Below are 10,069 nucleotides of genomic sequence, written 5' to 3' on the forward strand. Positions count from 1 at the left end.
CGGGCCGCGTAGCGGACATGGCGGGCTCCCGGCTCCCGCGGCGGCTCTTCCTCCAGGGCGTGGCGGCCGTCTTCATGTTCGCCTTCGCGTCCCTCTACACGCAGATCCCAGGTGAAGGCACCCAGGGTGGAACACCCCCAGCCTCGGCGCGGGACCCTGTGTCCTCTTTTCTCTGCGCCCGGCATTCACGCAGTCTGGGGTTGGGAGTGAGGGCCAGGCCTTGGCGTGGCCAGAGCGGGTAGGGGGCGGAGGTTCGTGTCCTGCAGGCCGCTGTGGGGGTAGGAATCGGTGCGGTGATCCGTTTGCTGTGAGGCTCTGGACTCTGACCTGGGGTGGGGGACAGAACTCTGAGAGAGGTGGGAGAGCGGCTTCCTCCCGGACCTGGTGGGGCGGGTAGGAAGTCGGGCTGAGACCTGAAAGAGGGCAGTGGGCTGTGCTGGGTGGAGGCCCTGACCCCGCTAGTTGAGCAGGCCTCTAGCCCTGGGACGGGGTTTTGACAGGTGCTGACCTGGGGGACGGGCTCTGGAGGGACCGCGGACCCTGACCTAGGGATGGAGGTATCCGCGTGCTCTGACCTAGGTTGGGGGGTCTGCAGGCCCTGACTCAGAGGTAGTCTAGTCTGCAAGGGCTGTCCAGGGCCTGGCCCTGACGTGCCCTCCCACAGGCCTGTATGGCCCCGAGGGCATCCTACCTGCAAGGAAGACGCTGCGGCCGCAGGGCAAGGGCCGCTGGCAGCAACTGTGGGAGACCCCGACGCTGCTATGGGAAGCGCCGAGACTGGGGCTGGACACGGCCCAGGGCCTGGAGCTGCTGAGCCTGCTGGGCGCACTACTGGCCCTGGGGGCCCTGCTGCTGAGCCCACTGCGTCACCCCGTCGTCTACCTGCTACTTTGGGCTGCCTACCTTTCGGCCTGCCAGGCAAGTGGGACCCCTGTGACCAGCTCAGTCCACCCCTACCCCTGCCTCTGCCTTACCTGAGTCCACAGACACACTTGCTCCCTGACGGCCCCTCTCTCTGCAGGTGGGCCAGGTGTTCCTTTATTTCCAGTGGTGAGTGACCGCTGGACCTGGGGCTGCGGGAGGCTGGGTGGGGGTGGGGTAGGGCCTCTCCTGGGAGGACCCTCCCAGGGGAGCAGCTGTGTCGGGAGGAGCTCTTGGTGCTATTTTCTGTCCCCATAGGGACTCCCTGCTGCTAGAGACTGGCTTCCTGGCCGTGCTGGTGGCCCCGCTGAGGCCAGCCTCCCACCGCAAGCAGGCCCCCCAGGGCGGGCGGGCAGGGGCCCTGCCCCATGAAGACCTCCCCTTCTGGCTGGTGCGCTGGCTGCTGTTCCGCCTCATGTTCGCCTCAGGCGTGGTCAAGCTGACCAGTCGCTGCCCCGCGTGGTGGGGGCTCACTGGTGAGGGGCCCTTCCTGGACCTGGGGTGGTCTGCGGGCTCTGCCAGCCCTGACTCCTGCTCTCGCCTGCAGCCCTCACCTACCACTACGAGACCCAGTGCCTGCCCACGCCCGCCGCCTGGTTCGCACACCACCTGCCTGTCTGGCTGCACAAGCTCAGCGTGGTGGCCACCTTCCTAATCGAGATCGCCGTGCCGCCCCTGTTCTTCGCCCCCATTCGACGCCTGCGTTTGGTTGCCTTCTACTCGCAGGTAGGTGAGAGCTGCAGCTGTCAGAGAGAGGCAGACAAGGCTCGGCCTTCAGCGCTGCTCAGCGTGCCCTGTTGGGGACAGGGTGGCTCCCGGGGACAGGTGGCAACCGCTGTTGGGAAGGCCTTGTAGCAGAGGGATGCGCCCCGCAGGATGGAGGTGGGGGCCTACTAGGTAGGGCTGCATCACAGGGTCGGGCGTCCGTCTCCGGGAGCATTGAGAGTGGGCCGCCCCCAGGTGCTGCTGCAGGTCCTGATTATCATCACTGGCAACTACAACTTCTTCAACCTGATGACGCTGGTGCTCACCACTGCGCTGCTAGACGACCAGCACCTGGCTGCTGAGCCTGGCCACGGCAGCCGCAAGAAGACGACCACCTGTGCGTGTCACTCGTCCTGGGTTCGCTGTCGCTAGCCCCCTGCCCTCCCGGGGGTTCTCCCCTCCAACACCCCCACAGGACTCCCACTCTAACTGCACCCCAGCACCCTGGCTAGGGACCCTCTGCTGACCCATGACTGTCCTGCCCCACAGCCTGGCCCAAGGCCCTGCTGGCCACACTGTCGCTGCTGCTGGAACTAGCCGTCTACGGGCTTCTGGCCTATGGCACTGTGCACTACTTTGGCCTGGAGGTTGACTGGCAGCAGCACACCATCCACTCCAGAACCAGTGAGTGCCGACTTGGGGGGGCCAGAGGGCAGGGGCGGACCAGTCCTCACACCCCCCTTCTCCGCCAGCTTTCACCTTCCACCAGTTCTCTCAGTGGCTAAAGACACTGACGCTGCCCACCGTGTGGCTGGGTGTGGCCTCCCTGGCCTGGGAGCTGCTGAGTGCCCTCTGGAGGTACATGGCCCAGGAAGCGGGGAGGGGGCACAGGTGTGCAGGGCCGCCATGACGACCTTGGGTCCCTGCCCACAGGTGGACCCAGGTGCGGGGCTGGCTACGGAAGTTCAGTGCTGCAGTCAAACTGTCCCTTGTGAGCACTGCGACTGTGGCCTTGTTCTTGATCAGCCTGGTGGGTAGCACTGCAGGGCTGGGGGGCAGGCCGGGGGCAGGACAGCCCTGAGAACCGCCCACCTGCCTCCAGGTGCCGTACTCCTACGTGGAGCCCGGGACCCACGGGCGCCTCTGGACTGGGGCCCACCGCCTGTTTGGCGCCGTGGAGCACCTGCAGCTGGCCAACTCCTACGGCCTCTTCCGCCGCATGACCGGGCTTGGTGGGCGGCCTGAGGTGGTGCTGGAGGGCAGCTACGATGGCCACCACTGGACGGTGAGTCCTCACAGGGTGGGCAGGGTGGGGCCCAGGTCAGCTGGCCCAGCTGACTTCGGCCTGCCTGGCAGGAGATCGAGTTCATGTACAAGCCTGGGAACCTGAGCCGGCCTCCCCCAGTTGTGGTGCCCCACCAACCACGCCTGGATTGGCAAATGTGGTTTGCAGCCCTGGGCCCGCACACGCACAGCCCGTGGTTCACAAGCCTGGTCTTGCGCCTGCTGCAGGGCAAGGAGCCAGGTGCGAAGCGGGGTGGAGAGGGGCAGGGTGGAGAGGGAGACAAGAGGGGGCGGGGAGGGTACTGCGGGAGCCACACTGACCCCTCTCGCTGCAGTGATCCGCCTCATCCAGAGTCAAGTGGCCAGGTATCCCTTCCACAAGCAGCCGCCCACCTATGTCCGAGCCCAGCGCTACAAGTACTGGTTCTCCCAGCCTGGAGAGCAAGGGTAAGGCCGGGCACCGGGTGGGGTGTGGAGCTCGGGGAGCAGGGGTAAGGCCGGGCACCGGGCGGGGTGTGGAGCCCGAGGTGCCGCCAGGCTCTGAACATCAGGTCCCGCTGCAGCCAGTGGTGGCGGCGCCAGTGGGTGGAGGAGTTCTTCCCACCCGTGTCCCTGGGAGACCCGACGCTGGAGACACTGCTCAGGCAGTTTGGGCTGCAGGTAAGGGGGTATCAGCCAGCTTAGGGGAGGTGGCAGGGGTGACCCTAGCCTCCTGGGGTGAACCCAGTAAGCACTTCCCCAATCTCCCTCCCACAGGACAAGAGCCCACCCCGGGCCCGCAGTGCCAACAGCACTCTGGCCCAGGCCCTCCACTGGACTCGCACTCAGCTGTCTCCTCTGGAGGCCCCCGCCCTGCTCTGGGGGCTCCTTGTGGCCATAGGGGCTGTCAGAGTTGTGCAGGCCCTGCTAGCACCCTGGTCTCTCCGGTCCTCCCCCCTGGCACCAGCCAGCGGGGAGAAGCGCAGGCCAGCCCCCCATAAAGACTCTGGAGCTGCCTCCGAACAGGCCACCCCAGCCCCCAACCCCTGTACCAGTAGTTCGCGGACCGCCCGGCGAAAGAAGTAGCTGTGTTCTCCGGGCCACGCATCCTGAGAGGGTTGGGTCCCTGGGACTGCTCTGGCCTCCGGCAGGACAGGACCCAGCCACTGTGCCTTAGCTGACCCTGCAGGGCCAGGCACAGGTTGGGGGGCTGCCCCTGGGGTTTGCAGGGTGCTGCATTGAGGGCTCCAGGCCCCACCCCCACGCCAGCCACGCCCCTCCCCAGGACTCCCACTGTTGCCTCTGTGATTGGCCCAGGAGGGAAACACCACCCAGCTCAAGACCCTTCCCCTGCCCTGCGCTGTGGGGGTCTGAGTCTGGAACCCCCACCCCAGGCCCCATGCCGGAGGGGAAGAGACTGACTCTCAGGGAAAGAGGGGAAGCACCGTCATCTTCCACGTCATCTTCACACCAGCCCATCCTGCCCTTTAGATCTGGGCACCAATAAAGGCGTCTTTTGTGCTTGGCTGTGTGCCTGGTGCTGCTTTCACGGGAGGCCTGAGGATGGGAGTGTCTCCCCTACTCCGGGCAGTGGGCGTCCAGAGCACCGTCAGGCTCCCCCACGGCGTGGCCCCCCAGGCACCCTCCTGCCCCATCCTTGGCATTCTCTGTAAGGAGGCCTGGCTTGGCGTTGTCCATTGCCGGACCACAAAGGAGCCTCAGGCCTGGCACAGCCCAGTGGACCTGTCAGCTCCACACTCCAAGGCTGGTGGTGGAGCTGGTCCCTCCCCTCCTGCTCACATTTCCTGGCCTCAGGAAAGGATGGAAGGGCCAGAGTGGGCAGGGGGTGAAGGAGAGGTGAGGTGGGCGAGTTAATAGAGGCTCCTCTGCAGAGTGAAGCCAGGGGGAGGGGAGCTGGAGGCCCTGGGTTGGGACGGAGGAGGGAAGGTGCATCTGACGCCCCCAACCTCGATCCTAGGAAGAAGACAGCAGCAGAGAAAGCAGTCAGGGCACCGTCCAGGTTTCCGTTTGGGGTCAGGTTATCAGTTGGAGGTCACTGCCCACCCTGGAAACTCACAGCACAGCTTCCTCTGCCTCTGGCCCGTCCTTGGTACAGCCCCCATCTCCTGCTCTCCCGCCAGACCCCTGGGCAGCTCCCACTATACCCAGCTCCCTCACGTCGCTGACCTCCATCTGGCCCACCCAGACAGAGCTCCATGCTCAAACACAGCCGGTGGCGTGAACTCTCAGATGCCTTCAGGGGCTCAGCTGGTGGCGTGAACTCTCAGATGCCTTCAGGGGCTCCTATACATGGAATAAACAATCGAGAAGTCAGCCTTGGCTTAGTAATAGGCCATGCACGGTGGCTCATGCCTGTAATCCCAACTCTTTGAGAGGCTGAGGGGGAGTAGATCACCTGAGGTCAGAGTTCGAGACCAGCCTGGCCAACATGGTGAAACCTGATTTCTACTAAAAATACAAAAATTAGCCGCGTGTGGTGGCGGGTGCCTGTAATGCCAGCTACTTCACAGGCTGAAGCAGGAGAATTGCTTGAACCTGGGAAGCGGAGGTTGCGGGGAGCCGAGATCGTGCCACTGCACTTCAGCCTAGACAACAGAGTGAGACTCCGTCTCAAAAAAAAAAAGGTAATCTGTTTAAAACTCAAAAACCTGTTCCTAGGCTTCTTTGTTTTCTGGACAGGGTCTCTCTCACTCTGTTGCCCAGGCTGGAGCAGTGGTGCAGTTGTGGCTCACTGCAGCCTCAGACTCCTGAGCTCAAATGATCCTCCTGCCTCAGGCTCCCACCACCACACACACTCCCCGTGTTGCCCAGGCTGATGTTCCTAAGCTTTTTTTTTTTTTTGAGACGGAGTCTCGCTCTGTCGCCCAGGCTGGAGTGCAGTGGCACAATCTTGGCTCACTGGCGTGCGTCCGACCTGATGTTCCTAAGCTTTTAAGCTCACTTTATGAATGTCTTCTGTGTTTTTGTTTTCTGTAACAGCTTTCTTGGTAAGTCACATGCTATACAATTCACCCATTTCAAGTGCACAACTCAGTGGCTTTCAGTATATTCACAGAGTTGCACATCCATCACCAGAGTTCATTTTATTTATTTATTTATTTAGAGACACAGTCTCACTGTTGCCCAGGCTGGAGGGCTGTGGCACAATCTCAGCTCACTGCAACCTCCACCTCCTGGGTTCAAGCGATTCTCCTGCCTCAGCCTCACAAGTAGCTGTGATTACAGGCGTGCACCACCACACCTGGCTAATTTTTGTAGTTTAGTAGAGATGGGGGTTTTCACCATGTTGGCCAGGCTGGTCTCGAACTCCTGACCTCAGGAGATCCACCCACTTTGGCCTCCCAAAGTGCTGCGATTATAGGCCTGAGCCACGGCGCCCGGCCCAGAGGCCATTTTAGAACCTTTCATCTCCTCCGGAAGAAACCCCAAACTGTTCAGCTGTTGCCCTCTGACCCCTCCCCACCAAGCCCTAAACAACTATTCATCTACCTTTTTTCTTTGTGGATTTACCTATTCTGGACATTTCCTGTAACGTGGGACCTTTTGTGTCTGGCTGCTTTCACTCAGCATGATGTTTTCAAGGCACATCCACATCACAGCACATATCAGCGCCATGTTCCCTTAGGAGTGAGTCAGTCCAGTGTACGCAGGGACCACATTCTCCCTGTCCTTATTCGTTCAGGTATCGATGGATGCTTGGATGGCTTCCACCTCTCTTGGGTGAGTAGTGCTGCTGTGAACATTGGGTATGCAAGTTTTTGTGTGGGATTACAGATGTGCGCTACCACATCTGGCTAATTTTTGTATTTTTAGTAGAAATGGGGTTTCACCATGTTGGCCAGGCTGGTCTTGAACTCCGGACCTCAAGTGATCCACCCGCCTGATCCTCCCAAAGTGCTGGGATTACAGGTGTGAGCCACCGCGCCCAGCCTACGTAGAACTGATTTGATGAGAAGCTGAGTCTCTAACAGATGCAGTGACTAGGACACTATTGGGTCAAAGAACCACATAGGCTGTGCACCAGGAAGAAACACACACAGGCTGGCACTGGTAAAATGCAAAATAAATAAATAAATAAAACCACTTGCATTTGTCAAAAATAAAATTTTAGGCTGGGCGCGGTGGCTCACGCCTGTAATCGGAGCACTTTCAAGACCATCCTGGCTAACACAGTGAAACCCCATCTTTACTAAAAGTACAAAAATTAGCTGGGCGTGGTGGGCACCTGTAATCCAGCTACTCAGGAGGCTGAGGCAGGAGAATGGCTTGAACCTGGGAGGCGGAGCTTGCAGTGAGCTGACATCGTGCCACTGCACTCCAGCCTGGGCAACAAGTGTTTTAAACTCCATCTAAAAAAGAAAAAAAAAAATTTGCATAGAGACATTTGTGGCTGCTCTGTATATTACAGTCATTAGCTGGAAACTGTTTATGAGGTGATAGCTAAGTAGGGGGTCGATTAGGAGAATGAGCTATTGCCTTCGTGTATAACAACTATTGAGAAGAAATAGTTATGTGATACCATCGTAATTTTAAAAAGAGAATCTGGGCCAGGCACGGTGGCTCACGCCTGTAATCCCAGCACTTTGGGAGGCCAAGGCAGGCAAATCACCTGAGGTCAGGAGTTCAAGACCAGCCTGGCCAACATGGCAAGACACTGTCTCCACTAAAAGTACAAAAAAATTAGCCAGGCGGCCGGGCGCGGTGGCTCAAGCCTGTAATCCCAGCACTTTGGGAGGCCGAGGTGGGTGGATCACGAGGTCAGGAGATCGAGACCATCCTGGCTAACATCTACTAAAAATACAAAAAAAAACTAGTCGGGCGTGGTGGCGGGCGCCTGTGGTCCCAGCTACTCGGAGGCTGAGGCAGGAGAATGGCGTGAACCTGGGAGGCGGAGCTTGCAGTGAGCCGAGATCGCGCCACTGCACTCCAGCCTGGGCGACAGAGCGAGACTCCGTCTCAAAAAAAAAAAAATTAGCCAGGCATGGTGGGTGTACCTGTAAGCCCAGCTACTCGGGAGGCTGAGGCAGGAGAATCGCTTGAACCTGGGAGGTGGAGTTTGCAGTGAGCCAAGATCGTGCCACTGCACTCCGGGCAACAGAGCGAGACTCCGTCTCAAGAGAAAATAAAAATAAATAAGAGGATCTGGAATTTTGATCACATAATGATACCCACAAGAGAAAGTTCTGTCTAGTTACCAAGGGGAAGTAGGTCCGGAATTTGTCAATAGTCAGTGAGTTTGGAGATAGGGTTTTTTTAGTTATTTTGTGCTGATTGATATATGCACGTTTCTACTTTAGTTATTATTACCTGTTACATAACATATATGCTTGAATATTTACTTCAAGGAAACACACCTCTATAAGTGATATTCAAGAGTAGCTACTGGGCTTGAGAATGAATGTGTTAGAACAAATGAGATTGTCCTATGAGAGAGGAGGCAGGAGCCAGGGAGGAGGATCCCAGGTGGCCAGGGCTCGGCAGGGAGGCAGGGCCGTCGGAGGGCGGCCAACCAAGGAACCACCCCACGGAGGTTTGCAGAGGTCAGGGCCCCCCCCAGGTGATTGGATTGTTGTGGAGTGCCCAGAAGACAGGGAAAGTCTGAGTTCACCAGATAACTCAGACCAACTGGAAACCCAGTGGTGGTTCTACAGAACCAACTAGCATAGGATTGGCTGCGTGAGGGTGGGGTTGGCGTCTGTCTTCACTACAGCTTTGTCTGCAGAGCCATCACTGTAATAGCTTACAGTAGCTGCTCAATATGTGTCTGGAAGTGAATTAATACCTAGGAAGGGAGGAAGACAGGTACAGCTCTTTGCAGAGACTTCCCACCTGAAATGCCATCGCCCCAGGCACTGGAGCTGTCCAAAACCTTGGCTTGTGGAGAATTTCCAGAAGGGGGCACTGTGGACGCAGTTCAGTATCTGCCTCCCAAGGCTGGGGCTCCATGTCAAAAGAAGGTGAGACGACCGGGCACAGCGGTCACTCCTGTAATCCTAGCACTTTGGGAAGCCACAGAAGGATCACTTGAGGCCAGGAGTTCAAGACCACTTGGGTAACATAGCAGGAGCTTCTCTCTACAAAAAAAAATTTAAAATGTAGCCAGATGTGGTGGCCTGAACCTGTAGTCCCAGCTACTCAGGAGTCTGAGTCAGGAGGATCACTTGAGTCAGGAGTTCAAGGCTGCAATGAGCTCTGATTGCACCACTGCACCCCAGCGTGGCAACAGCAAGACCTGGTTTCTTAAAAAAAGAGATGAGATTGGGGTGTCCTGCTTCCAGGCATGTGGAGGGGAGAACTGGGAACTGTGGACTGTAGGGGATCGCACACCTTTGGATGGGACGAGCAGCTCTCCAGAGCTGCACGGAAACCACAGGCAGAGGCCCTGGCTGGTGAGATGATTCTAGCCATGTGGCCCGCCCAGCGGGAAAAGCAGGAACAGAGACCAGAAATGAGGCCGGGCACAGTGGCTCACGCCTATAATCCCAGGACTTTGGAAGGCTGAGGCGGGTGGTCAGGAGTTTGAGACCAGCCTGGCCAACATGGTGAAACCCCGTCTCTACTAAAAATACAACAATTAGCCGGGCATCGTGGTGCACACCTGTAATCCCAGCTACTCAGGAGGCTGAAGCAGGACAATCGCTTGAACCTGGGAGGCGGAGCTTGCAGTGAGTTGAGATCACATCACTGCACTCCAGCCCGGGTGACAGAGTGAGATTCCGTCTCAAAATAATGATAATAATAAATAAACGTTAAAAATGGCAAGAGTGGCCCAATCTAGAGAAAATGTAATTTGGGAGGGAATAGCTATCCCTTTACTGTAACCTTATGGTATCTACAAAGCAATGTCATGTTCTAAATCTGCAGAGAGAAAATTTTAAGGGGCCAAAGTCCAAGGCGGAAGTCAAAAGTTTTGCAAGGAAATCGATGAGGTTGGTGATCTGAGCTGGGCGAGGTTGGACAGATGGGTGCCACAGTCCAGGTGTCTGACTGTCTCTGGCAGGTAAGCAGAGATCTAGAGCTGTCCTGTGAATTAAGTGGGAGACTGGACAGAGGTGCAGACTTGTGTATTGAGGAGAAGGTCGTGGACAAGCTGGGCAGTGAGCTGGCAGAGAGAACACCCAAATACCCAGACAGTTTTTTTTTTTTTTTTTTTTTTTTT

General features: G+C 57.9%; 1 protein-coding gene across 1 annotated transcript; it reads left to right on the forward strand.

Annotated features, from left to right (window-relative positions):
- The first annotated feature begins 6 nt into the window (after positions 1-6).
- On the forward strand, positions 7-4,417 carry LMF2 (lipase maturation factor 2). Its single transcript, XM_011985575.1, has 14 exons — positions 7-111; positions 665-918; positions 1,022-1,050; positions 1,180-1,397; positions 1,469-1,647; positions 1,882-2,023; positions 2,176-2,310; positions 2,379-2,484; positions 2,560-2,656; positions 2,729-2,911; positions 2,983-3,151; positions 3,246-3,357; positions 3,474-3,570; positions 3,667-4,417. Exons 1-14 carry the CDS (start codon positions 18-20, stop codon positions 3,973-3,975), a joined length of 2,124 nt encoding a protein of 707 aa, XP_011840965.1. The 5' UTR covers positions 7-17; the 3' UTR covers positions 3,976-4,417.
- The last annotated feature ends 5,652 nt before the right edge of the window (positions 4,418-10,069 follow it).

Source organism: Mandrillus leucophaeus, unplaced genomic scaffold (assembly GCF_000951045.1).
Source record: "Mandrillus leucophaeus isolate KB7577 unplaced genomic scaffold, Mleu.le_1.0 Scaffold288, whole genome shotgun sequence".
Classification (NCBI taxonomy): domain Eukaryota; kingdom Metazoa; phylum Chordata; class Mammalia; order Primates; family Cercopithecidae; genus Mandrillus; species Mandrillus leucophaeus.

What these genes read in the sequence shown, in the direction of transcription:
- LMF2 (XM_011985575.1), top strand. Translation starts at nt 18, where the DNA reads ATGGCGGGCTCCCGGCTCCCGCGGCGGCTCTTCCTCCAGGGCGTGGCG. An exon ending in CCTTGTTCTTGATCAGCCTG is followed by an intron (nt 2,657 to 2,728) that starts GTGGGTAGCACT and finishes ACCTGCCTCCAG; the next exon opens with GTGCCGTACTCCTACGTGGA. An exon ending in TCAGGCAGTTTGGGCTGCAG is followed by an intron (nt 3,571 to 3,666) that starts GTAAGGGGGTAT and finishes TCCCTCCCACAG; the next exon opens with GACAAGAGCCCACCCCGGGC.